Here is a 20,200-nt window from a genome sequence, read left to right as displayed (position 1 = left end):
TTATAGGGTTTGATAAGATGTATAGGATGTTTATCGAGTTTTTATAGGATTTTATAGGGCTATATAGGGTTTTTATGGGATTTTATGTGGAATTTCAATGGCCTTTTAATGGAGGAATTTAATGGGAATTTCAATGGGGATTTTCAATGGGATTTTAATGGGGAATTTAATGGGGAATTTCTCTATGGGATTTAATGGGGAATTTCAATGGGAAAATTCAGTGGGATTTTAATGGGAAATTTGATGGGGTTTTTATGGGATTTTACAGGGTTTGATAAGATTTATAAGATGTTTATAGACTTTTTATAGGATTGTATAGGGCTTTTTATGGTTTTTATGGGATTTTAATGTGGAATTTCAATGGGGTTTTAATGGGGGAATTTAATGGGGAATTTAAATGGAAATTTCAATGGGATTTTAATGGGGTATTTCAATGGGGAATTTGACTGGATTTTTATGGGATTTTATAGGGTTTGATAAGATTTATAAGATGTTTATGGAGATTTTATAGGATTTTAGAGGGCTTTAGATGGTTTCTATGGGATTTTAATGTGGAATTTCAATGGGGTTTTAATGGGGGAATTTAATGGGGAATTTCAATGGGATTTTAATGGGGAATTTCAATGGGATTTTAATGGGGAATTTAATGGGGAATTTCAATGGGATTTTAATGGGGAATTTGATGGGAATTTTATGGGATTTTATAGGGTTTGATACAATTTATAAGTTGTTTATACAGTTTTTATAGGATTTTATAGGGCTTTATAGGGTTTTCATAGATTTAACGTGGAATTTCCTTGGGGTTTTAATGGGGGATTTTAATGGGGAATTTCAATGGGACTTCAATGGGATTTTAATGGGGAATTTCCATGGGATTTTAATGGGGATTTCAATGGGGAATTTCAAAGGGATTTTAATGGGTAATTTTAATGGGAAATTTTAATGGGGAATTCCAGTGGGATTTTAATGGGGAATTTGAATGGGATTTTAATGGGGAATTTCCATGGGATTTTAATGGGGATTTCAATGGGGAATTTCAATGGGATTTTAATGGGGAATTTTAATGGGAAATTTTAATGGGGAATTCCAGTGGGATTTTAATGAGGGATTTCAATGGGGATTTTCAATGGGATTTTAATGGGGAATTTCAATGGGAATGTAATGGGAAATTTCAATACGAAATTTCAATGGGATTTTAATGGGGAATTTCAAGGGGATTTCAATGGGGAATTTGACTTGATTTTTATGGGATTTTACAGGGTTTGATATGATTTATAAGATGTTTATAGAGTTTTTATAGGATTTTATGTGCCTTTATAGGGTTTTAATTGGATTTCAATGTGGAATTTCAATGGGGTTTTAATGAGGGAATTTAATGGGGGATTTTAGTGGGGAATTTCAATGGGATTTTAATGGGGAATTTCAATGGGATTTTAATGGGGGATTTTAATGGATTTTAATGGGGAATTTTCCATAGGATTCTAATGGGGATTTTAATGGGATTGTAATGGGGAATTTGAATGGGATTTTCAATGGGGAATTTCAATGGGATTTGAATGGGGAATTTCAATGGGAAATTCAGTGGGATTTTAATGGGAAATTTGATGGGGTTTTTATGGGATTTTACAGGGTTTGATAAGATTTATAAGATGTTTATAGACTTTTTATAGGATTGTATAGGGCTTTTTATGGTTTTTATGGGATTTTAATGTGGAATTTCAATGGGGTTTTAATGGGGGAATTTAATGGGGAATTTCAATGGGAAATTTCTATGGGATTTTAATGGGGTATTTCAATGGGGAATTTGACTGGATTTTTATGGGATTTTATAGGGTTTGATACAATTTATAAGATGTTTATGGAGATTTTATAGGATTTTAGAGGGCTTTAGATGGGTTTCTATGGGATTTTAATGTGGAATTTCAATGGGGTTTTATTGGGGGAATTTAATGGGAATTTCAATGGGATTTTAATGGGGGATTTAAATGGGGAATTTCAATGGGGTTTTATTGGGGGAATTTAATGGGGAATTTCAATGGATTTTAATGGGGAATTTCAATGGGATTTTAATGGGATTTTAATGGGGAATTTCAATGGGATGTTAATGGGGGAATTTAATGGGGAATTTCAATGGGGTTTTAATGGGGGAATTTAATGGGGAATTTCCATGGGATTTTAATGGGGGATTTAAATGGGATTTTAATGGGATTTTAATGGGGAATTTCCATGGGATTTTAATAGGGAATTTCCATGGGATTTTAATGGGGAATTTCCATGGGATTTTAATGGGGAATTTCAATGGGAAATTTCAATGGGATTTTAATGGGGGATTTCAATGGGATTTTAATGGGGAATTTTATTGGGGACTTTGATGGGATTTCTATGGCATTTTACAGGGTTTGATAAGATTTATAAGATGTTTTTAGAGTTTTTATAGGACTTTATTGGCCTTTATTGGCTTTTTATGGGATTTTAATATGAAATTTCAATGGGGTTTTAATGGGGGAATTTAATGGGGAATTTCAAAGGATTTTAATGGGGGATTTAAATGGGGAATTTCCATGGGATTTTAATGGGGGATTTAAATGGGGGATTTCAATGGGGTTTTAATGGGGGATTTAAATGGGGAATTTCCATGGGATTTTAATGGGGGAATTTAATGGGGAATTTCCATGGGATTTTAATGGGGATTTAAATGGGGAATTTCCATGGGATTTTAATGGGGGAATTTAATGGGGAATTTCCATGGGATTTTAATGGGGGAATTTAATGGGGAATTTCCATGGGATTTTAATGGGGGATTTAAATGGGGGATTTCAATGGGTTTTAATGGGGGAATTTAATGGGGAATTTCAATAGGGAATTTCTATGGGGGATTTCAATGAGATTTCAATGGGGGATTTCAATGGGAATTTAATATGGACACACCCTCATTTGCATATCACCATGATATCGACACAACCTCATTTGCATTTCATGCTGTTACCTAATACCTCATTTGCATATGATTCTATCAATCCCACTTTATTTGCATACCATTCAGATATCAATACACCCTCATTTACATAGACGTCGATATAGATACAGCCTCATTTGCATATCATTCTGATATCACTACAGCCTCATTTGCATACCATTGAGATCGACACTGTCTCATTTGCATACAGCTAATCAATGCAAACCAGTTCCATAGATCGATATCACCACAATTGCATATCATTCTAATATCAATACAGCCTCATTTGCATACCACTGTGATCGACACTGTTACATTTGCATATAACTAATCGATCATTGCAAACCAATTCCATATATCGACACCAGCTCATTTGCATATCATTCTGATGTCAATACTGCCTCATTTGCATACCATTGTGAACGACACAGCCTCATTTGCATAGAACTAATCCATCAATGCAAACCATTTCCATAGATCCATATCACCTCATTTGCATATCATTCTGATATCAATACAGCCTCATTCGCATAGCACTGTGATCGACACAGTCTCATTTGCATATAACTAATCGATCAATGCAAACCATTTCCATAGATCGATACCACCTCATTTGCATATCACATTGGTATCCATGCAACCTCGTTTGCATATCAATCCTATGATGCAATACCTCATTAGCATATCATTTAAATATCACCAATACCACTTGAATATCATTCTGATATCATTACAGCATCATTTGCATAACATTGTGATCGACACTGCCTCATTTCCATATAACTAATCGATCAATGCAAACCATTTCCATAGATCGATACCACCTCATTTGCATATCATTCTAATATCAATACGGCCTCATTTGCATACCGCTGTGATCGACACTGCCTCATTTGCATATAACCAATCGATCAATGCAAACCATTTACATATATCGACGCCACCTCATTTGCATATCATTCTGATATCAATACAGCCTCATTTGCATACCATTGTGATCGACACTGCCTCATTTGCATCTAGCTAATTGATCAATGCAAAGCATTGCCATATATCGATACCACCTCATTTGCATATCACATTGTTATCAATACAGTCTCGTTTGCATATCAATCCGATAACGACAATACCGCATTAGCATATCATTTCAATATCACCAACACCACTTGAATATCTAATTTGCATATCAACCTGATATCAGTAGAACCTTATGTGCATAACAGGCTGATATTGACCACACCTCATTTGCATACCATTGTGATCAACACTGCCTCATTTGCATCTAAGTAATCGATCAAAGCAAGCCATTTCCATAGATCGATACCACCTCATTTGCAGTATCACATCGTTATCAATAGTCTCGTTTGCATATCAATCCTATGATGCAATACCGCATTAGCATATCATTTCAATATCGCAAACCATTTCCATATATCGACGCCACCTCATTTGCATATCACATTGTTATCAATACAGTCTCGTTTGCATTATCAATCCGACAATACCGCATTAGCATATCATTTCAATATCACCAACAACACTGATCATCATTCTGATATCACGTCTAATTTGCATATCAAGCTGATATCAGTAGAACCTTATTTACATAACAAGCTGATATTGGCCACGCCTCATTTGCATATAATATTGGTATCAATACGTCCTCATTTGCATATCACTCATATCAATACAGCCTCATTTGCATAACATTGTGATCGACAGTGCCTCATTTGCATATAACTGATCAATCAATGCAAACCATTTCCATATATCGACAACACCTCTTTTGCATATCACATTGTTATCAATACAGTCTCGTTTGCATATCAATCCAATAACAACAATGCCGCATTAGCATATCATTTAAATATCACCAACACCACTTGAATATCATTCTGATATCATTACAGCCTCATTTGCATAACACTGTGATCGACACAGCCACATTTGCATTTAACTAATCAATCAATGCAAACCATTTCCATATATCGATACCACCTCATTTGCATATCACATTGTTATCAATACAGTCTCATTTGCATATCAATCCTATGATGCAATACCTCATTAGCATATCATTTCAATATCGCAAACCATTTCCATGTATCGACGCCACCTCATGTGCATATCACATCGTTATCAATACAGTCTCGTTTGCATATCAATCCGACAATACCGCATTAGCATATCATTTCAATATCACCAACACCACTGATCATCATTCTGATATCACGTGTAATTTGCATTATCAAGCTGATATCAGTAGAACCTTATTTGCATAACAAGCTGATATTGACCACACCTCATTTCGATATCAATATTATTACATCCTCATTTGCATACTATCTGATGCCGATACCACCTCATTTGCATATTGTTCTGATTTCGATCCCGCCTCATTTGCACATCCTGATATTGAGAGCAGCTCATTTGCATATCATTTGCATATAATTCTGGATCAACAGTCATTGCATATCATTGGATATCAAGAGTCTCATTTGCATATCAATGTGAAATTGATATCCACGCACTTGAACATAACACTGATATTATTGATAATATTGATATTGCCTCATTTGCATATGCTGATATTCCGATTTTGACCGTGCCTCATTTGCAGATAACAATGTTGCGTCATTTGCATATGAATCTGGTATTGGTAGTCTCATTTGCATATCGATCGAATATCGACAATATTCCATATCGTTCACCTCCTATTTGCACTATCGTTTCACCACTCATAATGCAGTAATTATGCATTTATCACTGATACAAATACAGCCTCATTTGCATATCATTGTGAAATCGATTGATGCACAATTTGCATCTAATTCTGATTCACATGTGCCTCATTTACATATAGCTTGATTGATTCCCGCCTCATTTGCATACAATAGCTGATATGGATCCACCTCATTTGCATACATTCGATATCGGTACCACCTCATTGCATTCATCCCTAATTTGCATTCCATCGTTATTATCCATTTGCATGTCAATCTGATATCGACAGCACCTTGTTCTCAGCTCATTCTGATATCAATAACGCCTCATTTGCATATCATTAGAATATTCAGAAGGAGGGGAAAATTGGGGAATTTTTGGATTTTGGGAATTTTGGGAATTTTGGGATTGGATTTTTTGAGATTTTTTTGGAATTTTTTTGGTATTTTTTTGGATTTTTTTTATTTTTTAGGGATTTTTTGGATTTTTTAGGATTTTTGGGGATTTTTTGGGGATTTTTGGAATTTTTGGGATTTTGGGTTTAACTGGGCCAGGGCGCCCTCTTGTGGACACCGAGGGAATTCCAGGAGAGACAGCCCCAAAAATTGGGAAAAATTGGGGAAAAAATGGGGAAAAATGGGGAAAATTAAAAAAAATGATGGGATTATAATGGGGGTTTTTAGGGGATTTTAATTGGATTTTAATGGGATTTTTGGGGGATTTTTATGGGAATTTTTTGGGATTTTAATCAGATTTTAATGGGATTTTAATGAGAATTTATTGGGATTTCTTGGGGAATTTAATGGAATTATTGGGGGATTTATTTGAGACTTTTTTGGGATTTTAATGGGGATTTCAATGGGATTTTAATGGGGATTTTTTTGAATTTTAATGGGATTTTTATGGGAATTTTAATGGGATTTTTTTGGGATTTTAATGGGAATTTTGTGGGATTTTAATGGGAATTTATTGCGAATTTATTGGGATTCTTATAGGAAATTTACTGGATTTTTATGGGAATTTTGGGGGATTTTTGTGCAATTTTTATGGGACTTTCATGGGTTTCTAACGGGAATTTAATGGGATTTTTTGTGGGATTTTTGGGGACTTTAATGGGACTTTAATGGGATATTTATGGGATTTTTGGGGGAAGTTTTCAGGGATTTTTTGGGGATTTTTTTGGTTTTTTTCCCCCATTTTTCCCCTTCCCAACCGTTCCAAAGGCTCCAATTTGCAGCCCCAGCAGAAGGGCTGCTTTGCATTTTTAATTTAGCAACTAACAGCTGCATACATTTGCATATTAATGAGTTGCAGAGGAAATCATGCATACATAATGAACCCCTCGCCGCCTTTGATGGATGGAGGTGGAAAAAAATCCCCCCCAAAAAATCCTAAAAAAATCTCCCCAAAAATAGGGAATTATTCAAAAATAACCCAAAAATTATTGGGGAAAATATCTGGGGGAAATTGTCCGAAAAAAAGGAAAAATTTGGAGGCTTTAATTCCAATTTTTGGGGATTTTGGGGGGTTTTTTGAGGGACGTTCTGGGGAATTTTGAGGGCTTTTTGTGCAATTTTTGGGACCATTTTAAGATTCCAGTCCCCTCCCAATTTTCGGGACCATTTTAGGATTCCAATCCCCATTTTTAGGACAGTTTCGAGATTTAAATTTCAGGATTAAAATCAGGTTAAAATCCGGATTATAGGTCCGGTTTACCTCCGTCTCTGCGGTAAAAAATCTCAATTTTTGGGGCTATTTTCGTGCTATTTTAGGCGTGGGGTTAAAAACATGAACATTTAGACGTGCTTTAAGTTGGTTTTAAATCTTTTTTTTACCTTTTTTCCCCGTTTTTCGCCGTTTTTTGCCCGGAGTTCGCGGCGGTTTTTTCGCCGATCCGTGAGGGCGAAGCCAAACTCGAATCTGATTGGTTCCGAACGCTCGCGGTTCCGAACTCGAATCTGATTGGTTCCGAACCGCGCCGAACCCGAGCGCTCCGAAGCCGAAGCCTAACGGTTCCGAAGCCGAACTCGAACCTGATTGGTCCGAACGCTCGCGGTTCCGAACTCGAATCTGATTGGTTCCGAACCGCTCCAAACCCGAGCGGCTCCGAAACCGAAGCCTAACGGCTCCGAACCCGAACTCGAACCTGATTGGTCCGAACGCTCGCGGTTCCGAATTCGAACCTGATTGGCTCCGAACCGCGCCGAACCCGAGCGGTTCCGAACTCGAACCCGAGCGGTTCCGAACCCGAACTCGAACCTGATTGGTCCGCACCCTCGCTGTTCCGAACTGGAACCTGATTGGCTCCGAACCCTCGCGGTTCCGAAGTCAAACCCGAGCGGTTCCGAACCCGAACTCGAACCTGATTGGTCCGAACCCTCGCGGTTCCGAACTCGAATCTGATTGGCTCCGAACCGCTCCGAACACGAGCAGTTCCGAGGCCGAACCCGAGCGGTTCCGAAGCCGAACTCGCACCTGATTGGCTCCGAACCCTCGCGGTTCCGAACTCGAAGCTGATTGGCTCCGAACCCTCGCGGTTCCAGCCCCGTTCGGCTCCGAGCCCGAGCGGCTCCGCGCCCTCCTGTCCCGAATACTTCCGAAAATTTCCGATCTTTGCCGAAGGCTCCGCTGTCCCTGCGCCCTCATTTTCTCCCTTTTTTCCCCAATTTTTCCCAATTTTTCCCATTTTTCCCCATTTCCCCCAATTTTTCCCAATTTCCCCTCAATTTCCTGCAATTTCCCCCCATTTTCTCCTCCATTTTTCCTCAATTTCCCCCCTTTCTGTTCCGCATTTGGTGTCCGGTTTTGCCGCCATTTTGTGACAATTTCCCCCCCAATTTTTCCCCAATTTTTTCCCAATTTTCCCCCAATTTTTTCCCCAAATAAATTCAATTTTTTGCCCCAAATAAATTCAATTTTTTCCCCATTTTTTTTCAGGTTTACGCTCCGTCCGCCAGCACGGCCGAGTTCAGCCGCGATTCCCCCGGGGGATTCCCAGCTCCAAGGGCGCCTCCAGCACCTTCCCCTCCTCCTTCTTCATGCAAGGTCAGAAATTCCCAAAATTCCCCCAAAATTCCCCCCAAAATTCCCAAAATTCCAAAATTCCCGAATTTTCCCACAAAAAACTGCAAAAAATCGGGCGAAAATCGCCCAAAATTTGGATTTTTTAGGCCAATTTTCCTCCAAAAAATCTCAATTTTGGAGCAAGTTTCACTGGAAAATTCTGAATTCCAAATTCCAAATTTTTGACAAAAATTTCCCAATTTTTGGCTCGAAAAAAATCCAAATCTTGCCTCAATCAAATCCCCAATTTTCACCCCCAACATTCAGAATTTCCTCACAAAAAAAAATCCAAATTTTCATTGGAAACACCTCAAAAATCCCAAATTTTGCCCCCCCCCCCAAATCTCTTAAAATCTCCAAATTTGGCATTAAAAAATCGCCAATTTGGCCTGAAAAAAATCCCTAAAAAATTCCGTTTTTTCCCCCCAAGAATTCAAATTTTTTCCCCCAAAAATCCCCCCAAAAAATTCAATTCTTTCGCCCGAAAAATTCCAATTTTTTCCCCTAAAAACCCCAAATTTCACCCTAAAACCTCCGGGTTTTTTTCCCCAAACCCCCCTAATTTTTAAGATTAAATAAATTTCAAGCTTTTAATGTGGATTTTGATAAGAATTTTAATTCTTTTGGATTTTTTTCTTGCAGATGGGCACCACAGCAGCGACCCCTGGGGCTCCTCCAGTGGAATGGGCCAGGCCGGGTTCTCAGGGATGTTGGGGAATTCCGGCCACTCCCACCTGGCCCAGCCGGGGGGGTATTGCAGCCTCCACCCCCACGAGAGACTGGTAAAAACATTTCAAAAATCCCCCCCAAAAAATCCCTCAAATACTCCCAAAAATTCCCCAAAAATTCCCACAAAAAACCCCAAAAATTCCCCCCAAAAATCGATTTTTTCCCCTTTTTTTTCTCAATTTGTCCCCCCCAAAATTCCAATTTTTTCCCTATTTTTCCTCCATATTTTCCTCATTTCTTCTCCAATTTGCTCCAAATTGTTTCCCAATTTTTCCCCATTTTTCCCCAAATTTTTCCCATTTTATTCCCATTTTTTCCCCAATTTTCCCCCAATTTTTCTCATTTTATTCCCAATTTTTTCCCCATTTTATTCCCAGTTTTCCCCATTTTATTCTCATTATTTCCCAAATTTTTCCCAAATTTTTCCCAATTTTTCCCCATTTTATTCCCATTTTATTCCCAATTTTTTCCTGATTTTTTTCTATTTTTCCCCATTTTTTTCTCCATTTTTTCCCATTTTTCCCCAATTTTTTCCCAATTTTTCCCATTTTTTCCTCATTTTATTCTCAATTTTCCCCAATTTTTCCTCAATTTATTCCCAATTTTTTTCCATTTTCCTCCAATTTTTCCCCAATTTTTCCCCATTTTATTCCCAATTTTCCCCAATTTTTTCCCAATTCTTTTCCAATTTTTCTCTGATTTTTTTACCCAATTTTCCGCCATTGTATTCCCATTTTGTCCCCATTTTCTCCCCAATTTCCCCTCTTTATCCCCCTAAAAATCCACATTTTTTCCCCGTTTTTCCCCCGTATTTTCCTCGTTTTTTCTCCGATTTCCTCCAAATTTTCTCCAAATTTTTCCCCATTTTTTCCCCGTATTTTCCTCGTTTTTTCTCCGATTTTCTCCAAATTTTTTCCCACTTTTTCCCCAATTTTAATTGAATTTCGATGACTTTCTCCCAGAGTTACCCAGCGCACTCCTCGGCCGAGCTGAGCTCCTCTCTGCCCCCGATGTCGTCGTTCCACCGCGGCGCCTCCAACCCCTTCAGCTCCTCCTGCACCCCCCGGCCAACGGCGCCGAGCCCCTGCTGGGTGAGTGAAAACCCCAAAAATCCCCCCAAAAAATCAAAAAAAAATTCCTAAAAAATCCCCCCAAAAATCCCCAAAATATTCCCAAAAATCTCCCAAAAATCCCCCAAAAATTCTCGAAAATATCCCTAAAAAATTCCCAAAAATTCCCCCCAAAATCCCAGAAAATCCCTAAAAAACATCCGCAAAAAATTAAAAAAAAAATGCCCAAAATTCTCAAAAAATTCCCAAAATATCCTCAAAAAATCCCAAAAAATCGTAACAAAAAATCCCAAAACATTCTGCAAAAAATCCCCAAAAATTCCCCCCAAAATCCCTAAAAAACTCCCCAAAAATCCCCAAAAAATTCCCCAAAAAATCCTAAAAAAATTCCCAGAAAATCCCCCCAAAAAACTCTTAAAAAATCCCAAAAAATTTCCCAAAAATTCCTAACAAATAAAAAAAAAATTCCCAGAAAAATTCCCAAAAAAATTCCCAAAAAATTTAAAAAAAATCCCCAAAAATTTCCCCAAAAAATCCCTAAAAAATTCCCCAAAAATTTCCCAAAATTCCCCATTAAAAATCCCCAAAAATTCCCAAAAATTCCCTTCAAAATCTCCAAAAAATTTCCCAAAAATTCTGATTTTCCCCCCCCAAAAATCGCAATTTCGAATTCCAAAAAACCCCAAAATTCCCAAATTTTCGGGTAAAACTTCCAAATTTTTTCCCCAAATTTCAGATTTTTTTCTGGGATTGTAGAATTTCATGTAAAATTGGAATTTTGGATGATTTTTTAAATGAAAATTTGATTTTTTTTTTTTGTGTTTTGCAGCTCGTGCAGGGGGGAGTTCCCAGACCGGCGACGCTCTGGGCAAAGCTTTGGCCTCAGTAAGGAAAATTCCCAATTTTAATTTTTATTTATGGGGATAAAATGGGTGGGGATGGGAAAATCCGGGAAAAATATTCCCAAAAAATTCAAAAATATTCCCCCAAAAAATCTCCAAAAAATCCGGAAAAAATACCCAAAAAAACCCTCAAAAAATCCTAAAAAATTCTCCAAAAATTCCCCCAAAAAATCCCCCAAAAATCCTCAACAAATTCCCCAAAAATCCCCAAAAAATCCTCAATAAAATCATCAAAAAATCCCCCAAAAAAATCATCCAAAAATCCCCAAAAATTCAAAAAAATTCCCAAAACATCCTCAAAAAATCCCCCCAAAATCCACAAAAAACCACAAAAATTCATCAAAAAATCCCCACAAAATCCTCAACAAATTCATCAAAAAATCCCCCAAAAAATCCTCAAAAAATCCGAAATAATTCATCAAAAAATCCCCCCAAAATTCCCAAAAAATCCCCAAAAAAATCCCAATTAAATCCCCAAAAAAATCATTAAAAATCCTCAAAAAAATCCCCAAAAAAATCCTCAAAAAATCATCCAAAAAATCCACAAAAATTCCAAAAAATTCCCCAAAAATTCCGCCCAAAACCCCTGAAAAAAAATCCCAATTAAGTCCCAAAAAAATCCTCAAAAAAATCCAAAAAAATTCCAGAAAATTCCCCAAAAAATTCATGAAAAAAATCCCCAAAAAATCCCAATTAAATCCCCCCAAAAAATCCTTAAAAAATCCCCAAAAATTCCAAAAAATTCCCCCAAAAATCCTGAAAAAACCCCAATTAGATCCCAAAAAAATTCTTTGAAAAAATCCCCAAAAATTCAAAAAAATTCCCCAAAAAACCAAGAAAAAATCCCCAAAAAATTCATCAAAAAATCCCCAAAAAATCCTCAAAAAATCCCCAAAAATTCCAAAAAATTCCCCCAAAAAATCCTCAAAAAATCCCCAAAAATTCCAAAAAATTCCCCAAAAAATCCCCCAAAAAACCCCCAAAAAATTCCCCCAAAATCCCTTAAAAAACCCCAAAATTCCCATTTGCATACATTTGCATAAATGCATAGATTTGCATAATTCTGTATAAATTTGCATAAATTTGCATGTCAATGATCTTTATGCAGATTTACTCTCCTGACCACACCAACAGCAGCTTCCCCTCCAACCCCTCCACGCCCGTCGGCTCGCCCCCTTCGCTCGCAGGTTGGTGCAAATTTTTTTAATTAAAATTTAAATTTTTTTCATATTTTAATCCTCAAAATATTTCATTTTTATTGCCCAAAAAATCCTGAAAAAATTTGCTTTTTTTCCCGAAAAAATTGGCCTTTTTTAACCCAAAAATTCGAATTTTTTCCCCAAAATCCATCAAATTTTTTCCCCAAAATTCGATTTTTTTTTGCTAAAAATAAAATGAAAGTTTTCCCCAATTTATTAAGATGTTTTCCCAATTATATTTTGAATTTTTCCCGATTTTTTAGTGTTTTTTCCTAATTTATTCCAATTTTTTATTCATTTTTTTACTGCATTTTCCCCCTAAATTTCCAAATTTTTGAGGATTTTTTTCCCCCATTTTTTGCGATTTTATTTTCTCAATTTTCCCCAAATTTTTCCAAACTTTTTAATGCATTTTTTTCCACAAAATAATTCAAATTTTTCCCTTTTTTTTCAGATTTTTTTCCCAAATTTCTCCCAATTTTTTAGGATTTTTTTCTCTTTTTTTCCTCATTTTTTTTACAATTTTTCCCCAATTTTTTCCCCATTTTGAAGGAACTTTTCTCCATATTTTTCCCAATTTCCCCCCAAATTTTTTCTCAATTTTTCCCCAAAATAATTTAAAATTTTTCCCATTTTTGGGGATTTTTTTTTTTTCAATTTTCCCCCCCATTTTTCCAGATTTTTTTCCCAAAATAATTTGAATTTTTTCCCAATTTTTCCCCAAAATTTCCCCCAATTTTTCATGATTTTTCCCCATTTTTCCCCAATTTTTTCCCAATTTTGCCCCAAAATTTTCCCCAAAAATTCCCCAAATTTCCCCCACATGCTAATTTATGCAAATTTATGCTAATGAAGCCTTTCTTAACCAGCAGGCACGGCGGCTTGGGCCCGCAATGGAGGTCAGGCGTCGTCGTCTCCCAATTATGAGGGGCCCTTGCACTCCTTGGTAGGTTCATTAACCCCGTTAATTAATTAATTCATCGCTCATTAATTAATTAATTGCCCCTCATTAATGACTTGTTGAGCGCCTCGTTAATTATTCATTCGTAGCCTCATTAATTATTCGTTTGTTGGTGGAAATGCGGGGATTTGTTGGGTTGGGATGGGTTAATTAACCTGTTAATTAATTTGTTAATTAATGGTTCAAAATGCAATAAAAATCCCCAGAAAAGCCCATTAAAATTTGCACCAAAATCCCCAAAAAATCCCCCAAAAATCCCATTAAAATCTCATTAAAATCCCATTAAATCACATTAAAAATCCCATTAAAACCCCATTAAAAATCCCATTAAAACCCCATTAAAAATCCCATTAAAAATCCCATTAAATCCCATTAAAACCCCATTAAAAATCCCATCAAAATTCCATTAAAAACCCCAATTAAACCCCATTAAAAACCCCATTCAAAATCCAAAAAAATCCCCAAAAATCCCATTAAAATCCCATTAAAATCCAATTAAAATCCCATTAAAAATCCCATTAAAATCCAATTAAAATCCCATTAAAAATCCCATTAAACCCCATTAAAATCCCATTAAAAACCCCATTAAAAATCCCATTAAAATCCCATTAAACCCCCAAAAAATCCCAAAAAAATCCCCAAAAATCCCAAAAATCCCATTAAAATCCCATTAAAATCCAATTAAAATCCCATTAAAAATCCCATTAAAACCCCATTAAAAATCCCATTAAACCCCCATTAAAAATCCCATTAAAAATCCCATTAAACCCCCATTAAAATCCCATTAAAAACCCCATTAAAACCTCATTAAATCCCATTAAAACCCATTAAAATCCCATTAAAAATCCCATTAAACCCCCATTAAAAATCCCATTCAAAATCCAAAAAAATCCCCAAAAATCCCATTAAAATCCCATTAAAATCCAATTAAAATCCCATTAAAAATCCCATTAAAACCCCATTAAAATCCCATTAAAAATCCCATTAAAATCCCCATTAAAACCCCATTAATCCCCATTAAAATCCCATTAAAACCCCATTAAAAATCCCATTAAAATCCCATTAAAAACCCCCATTAAAACCCCATTAAAACCTCATTAAATCCCATTAAAAACCCCATTAAAACCTCATTAAATCCCATTAAAAACCCCATTAAAAATCCCCAAAAATCCCATTCAAATTTCCATTAAAACCCTCCAAAAACCCCAAAAAAATCCCAAAAAATCCCAAAAAAATCCTCAAAAAATCCCCCAAAAAATCCCATTAAAACCCTCTGAAAACCCCGAAAAAATCCCAAAAAATCCCCAAAAAATCCCATTAAAATCCCATTCAAAATCCCCAAAAAACCCCCAAAAAAACCCCAAAAAACCCCCAAAAATCCCCAAAAATTCCCCAAAAAACCCCCAAAATTCCCCAAAAAATTCCCAAAAAAATCCCCATAAATTCCCATTACATCTTAATGAAAACCCAATTAAAACTTTAATCAAACCTTATTAAAAACCCAATTAAAAAATTTTAAATTATTAATTCCTCAGAGCCGCATCGAGGACCGGCTGGAGCGCTTGGACGACGCCATCCACGTGCTGCGGAACCACGCCGTGGGGCCGGGCACCGCCGTGGGCACCGGCGACATGCACGGCCTGCTGCCGGGCACCCACGTGCCAGCCTACGGCGCGGGCATCCTGGGCAACCGCCATTCCATCATGGTGAGGGAAAGTTCCGGAAAAAAGGGCGAAAATTTGGGGGAAATCGGTGAAAAAATGACAAAAATCGGGCAAAAAATGGGCAAAAAAAGGGCAAAAAATGGGGGGAAAAAAGGGCAGAAAATGGCGGAAATGGGGCACAAAATGGGCACAAAATGGCGGAAAAGGGGGCACAAAATGGGCACAAAATGGCGGAAATGTGGGTGGAAAATGGGCACAAAATGGGCACAAAATGGGCATAAAATTGGGCACAAAGTGGTGGAAAATGGGGCACAAAATGGGGCACAAAATGGGCATAAAATTGGGCACAAAATGGCGGAAATGGGGCACAAAATGGGCATAAAATTGGGCACAAAATGGCAGAAATGGGGCACAAAATGGGCATAAAATTGGGCACAAAGTGGTGGAAATGGGGCACAAAATGGGCACAAAATGGGGCACAAAATGGGCATAAAATTGGGCACAAAATGGAGGAAATGGGGCAGAAAATGGGCACAAAATGGCGGAAATTTGGGTGGAAAATGGGCACAAAATGGGGCACAAAATGGCGGAAATGGGGCACAAAATGGGCACAAAATGGGCACAAAATGGGGCACAAAATGGGGCACAAAATGGGCACAAAATGGGCACAAAATGGCGGAAAATGGGGCACAAAATGGGCACAAAATGGCGGAAATGGGGCACAAATGGGGCACAAAATGGGGCACAAAATGGTAGAAATGGGGCACAAAATGGGCATAAAATGGGCACAAAATGGCGGAAATTTGGGTGGAAAATGGGGCACAAAATGGCGGAAATGGGGCACAAAATGGGCACAAAATTGGGCACAAAATGGCGGAAATGGGGCACAAAATGGCGGAAATTGGGGCACAAAATGGCGGAAATGGGGCACAAAATGGGCATAAAATTGGGCACAAAATGGGCACAAAATGGTGGAAATGGGGCACAAAATGGGGCACAAAATGGGCACAAAATGGGCACAAAATGGCGGAAATGGGGCACAAAATGGGGCACAAAATGGCGGAAATTTGTGTGGAAAATGGGGCACAAAATGGCGGAAATGGGGCACAAAATGGGCATAAAATTGGGCACAAAGTGGTGGAAAATGGGGCACAAAAATGGGCACAAAATGGCGGAAATTTGGGTGGAAAATGGGGCACAAAATGGGCACAAAATGGCACAAAATGGGCACAAAATGGTGGAAATGGGGCACAAAATGGGCACAAAATGGCGGAAATGGGGCACAAAATGGGCATAAAATTGGGCACAAAGTGGTGGAAAATGGGGCACAAAATGGGCACAAAATGGGGCACAAAATGGTGGAAATGGGGCACAAAATGGGCACAAAATGGCGGAAATGGGGCACAAAGGGGGGCACAAAATGGGCACAAAATGGCGGAAATGGGGCACAAAATGGGCATAAAATTGGGCACAAAGTGGTGGAAAATGGGGCACAAAATGGCGGAAATGGGGCACAAAATGGGCACAAAATGGGCACAAAATGGTGGAAATGGGGCACAAAATAGGCACAAAATGGGGCACAAAATGGGCACAAAATGGTGGAAATTGGGGCACCAAATGGGGCACAAAATAGGCACAAAATGGGCACAAAATGGCGGAAATGGGGCACAAAATGGGCAGGAAATTGGGCACAAAATGGGCACAAAATGGGCACAAAATTGGGCACAAAATGGGCACAAAATGGTGGAAAATGGGGCACAAAATGGGGCACAAAATGGGCACAAAATGGGCATAAAATTGGGCACAAAATGGAGGAAATGGGGCACAAAATGGGCACAAAATGGCGGAAATTTGGGTGGAAAATGGGGCACAAAATGGCGGAAATGGGGCACAAAATGGGCACAAAATGGGCACAAAATGGCGGAAATGGGGCATAAAATGGGCATAAAATTGGGCACAAAGTGGTGGAAATGGGGCACAAAATGGGCACAAAATGGAGGAAATGGGGCACAAAATGGGCACAAAATGGGCACAAAATGGAGGAAATGGGGCACAAAATGGGGCACAAAATGGGCACAAAATGGCGGAAATGGGGCACAAATGGGGCACAAAATGGGGCACAAAATGGTGGAAATGGGGCAGAAAAGGGGCACAAAATGGGCACAAAATGGCGGAAATGGGGCACCAAATGGGGCACAAAATGGGCACAAAATGGCGGAAATGGGGCACAAAATGGGCACAAAATGGGCACAAAATGGTGGAAAATGGGGCACAAAATGGGCACAAAATGGCGGAAATGGGGCACCAAATGGGCACCAAATGGGCACAAAATTGGCACAAAATGGGCACAAAATGGGGCACAAAATGGGGCACAAAATGGGCACAAAATGGCGGAAATGGGGCACAAAATGGGGCACAAAATGGCGGAAATGGGGCACAAAATGGGGCACAAAATGGGCATAAAATGGGCACAAAATGGCGGAAAATGGGGCAGAAAATGGTGGAAAATGGGGCACAAAATTTCAGATTTTGGGCATTTTTGGGATTTTAAAATTTTGGATTTTTCTGATTTTTTGGAGTTTGAATTTTTGGGATTTTTGGGATTTTTGGGACTTTAAAATTTCAGATTTTTGGGATTTTGGGGACTTTAGAATTTCAGATTTTTGGGATTTTGGGGGTTTTAGAATTTTGGATTTTGGGGATTTTTGGAGTCTGAATTTTTGGGATTTTGGGGGTTCGGATTTTGGGGATTTTGGGGTTGGAAAATTTGGGATTTTTGGCATTTTTGGGGATTTTCGAATTTCCGATTGTCGCGATTTTCGGGATTTGAATTTTGGGGATTTTGGGGGTTGGAATTTTGGGATTTTTGGGATTTTTGGGTTTAAAAATTTGGGATTTTTGGTGTTTCAGGTGGGAGCTCACCGGGAGGACGGCGTGGGCATCCGCGGCAGCCACTCCTTGGTGCCCAACGCGGTGCCCGTGCCAACGCTGCCGGTGCCCTCGGCGACGTCGCCCGACATCAACCCCAGCCAGGAGCACTACAGGGGTGAGGAACGGAAAAAAAAATCCAAAAATTATCCCAAAAAACCAAAAAAAAATTTCAAAAAAATCGGTTAAAAAATCCCCCAAAAATTCGCAAAAAAATCCCCCAAAAATCACCAAAAAATCCCCGAAAAATTCCAAAAAAATCGCCCAAAAATCCACAAAAAGTTCCGAAAAAATCCCCAAAAATTCCCCCCGAAAAAACCCCAAAAAATTCCCAAGAAATGGGAAAAAATAACCAAAAAATCGCTCCAAAATATGGGGGAAAAAATCTCCAAAACATGGGAAAAAATGGCCAAAAATTCCCCAAAATTCCCCAAAAAATCCCCCAAAAATTCCACAAAAAATGGGAAAAAAATGGCCAAAAATTATGCCAAAAAAATCCCCAAAAAATCACAAAAAGTTCGCAAAAAATCCCAAAAAAATTCCACCAAAAATTGCCCCAAAAATTCCTCAAAAAACTCACAAAAAAAAATTCAAAAATGGCCAAAAATGGTGAAAAAATAGGAAAAATTAGGGGAAAAATTGGGAAAAAAATGGGAAATAATGGGGAAAAATTGCAAAAAAATTGAGGAAAATGGGGGAACATTGGGGGGAAAGTCGAGGAAAAATTTGAGAAAAAATTGCAAAAAAAAAGAGAAAAATGGCGAAAAATTGGGGAAAGAAAGGAGGAAAATTGAGAAAAAATTGAGGAAAAAAATTGAGAAAAAATTGCAAAAAAAGGAGAAAAATGGGAATGAAACTGGGAAAAATTGGTATAAAATGGGTGAAAAAATTGGGAAAAAATGGAGGAAAATTGGGGGGAAATGGAGAAAAATTGGGGGGAAAATGGGGAAAAATTGGGGAAAAATTGGGAAAAAATTGGTGTAAAATGGGCAAAAAATGGGCAAAAAACGTGGAAAAAATGGCAAAAAAAAGCGGAAAAAAATGGGAAAAAATGGGGAAAAGCAGAAAATTAAAAAATTATGAATTTTTTACTTTTTATTTGAATTATTTTTAGGAATTCCAGGGGCCCTGCAGGGCCAGAGCGCGTCGTCGGGCAGCTCGGAGATCAAATTGGGGATAAACCACGGGGGAAAAAATGGGGGAAAAATTGCAAAAAAAAAGGAGAAAAATGGGGAAAAAATAGGAAGAAAATGGAGAAAAATTGGGGAAAAAGTAGGGAAAAAATGGAGAAAAATTGGGGGAAAAATGGGAAAAAATTGGGGAAAAATTGAGAAAAATTGGGCAAAAATTGGTATAAAATGGGCAAAAAAAGGGCTAAAAACGTGGAAAAAACGGCAAAAAAAAGGAGAAAAAATGGGGAAAAGCAAAAAAATAAAAAATTATGAATTTTTTACTTTTTATTTGAATTATTTTTAGGAATTCCAGGGGCCCTGCAGGGCCAGAGCGTGTCGTCGGGCAGCTCGGAGATCAAATTGGGGATAAACCACGGGGGGAAAAAATGGGGAAAAAATGGAGAAAAAATTGCAAAAAAAAAGGAGAAAAATGGGGAAAAAATGGCAGAAAATGGGTGAAAATTGGGGAAAAAGTAGGGAAAAAATGGAGAAAAATTGGGGGAAAAATGGGAAAAAAATGGGGAAAAATTGAGAAAAATTGGGGAAAAATTGGGCAAAAATTGGTATAAAATGGGCAAAAAAAGGGCTAAAAACGTGAAAAAAACGGCAAAAAAAAGCGGAAAAAAATGGGGAAAAGCAGAAAATTAAAAAATTATGAATTTTTTACTTTTTATTTTATTTTTTTTTAGGAATTCCAGGGGCCCTGCAGGGCCAGAGCGCGTCGTCGGGCAGCTCGGAGATCAAATCGGACGACGAGGCCGACGAGAACCTGCAGGAGGCCAAAGGGGCCGAGGAGAAGAAGCTGGAGGAGGAGAAGAAGGAGCTGAAATCA

General features: G+C 38.0%; 1 protein-coding gene across 1 annotated transcript in view; it reads left to right on the top strand.

Annotated features, from left to right (window-relative positions):
- Window positions 1-20,194, top strand: part of TCF4 (transcription factor 4) — a gene marked incomplete at its 3' end in the record, with an annotated part of 84,304 nt that extends 64,110 nt beyond the window's left edge. Inside the window, 11 exon segments of the mRNA XM_063179544.1 lie at window positions 8,618-8,665; window positions 8,668-8,725; window positions 9,386-9,525; window positions 10,435-10,528; window positions 10,531-10,563; window positions 11,372-11,427; window positions 12,553-12,631; window positions 13,513-13,589; window positions 15,140-15,310; window positions 18,179-18,314; window positions 20,058-20,194. Of these exon segments, the coding sequence (XP_063035614.1) occupies window positions 8,618-8,665; window positions 8,668-8,725; window positions 9,386-9,525; window positions 10,435-10,528; window positions 10,531-10,563; window positions 11,372-11,427; window positions 12,553-12,631; window positions 13,513-13,589; window positions 15,140-15,310; window positions 18,179-18,314; window positions 20,058-20,194 (1,029 nt within the window).
- Window positions 20,195-20,200: the final 6 nt, after the last annotated feature.

The sequence above is a fragment of the Melospiza melodia genome, chromosome W (assembly GCF_035770615.1).
Source record: "Melospiza melodia melodia isolate bMelMel2 chromosome W, bMelMel2.pri, whole genome shotgun sequence".
In the NCBI taxonomy this organism is placed as follows: Eukaryota; Metazoa; Chordata; class Aves; order Passeriformes; family Passerellidae; genus Melospiza; species Melospiza melodia.
This window is presented reverse-complemented; position numbering and strand designations above follow the sequence as displayed.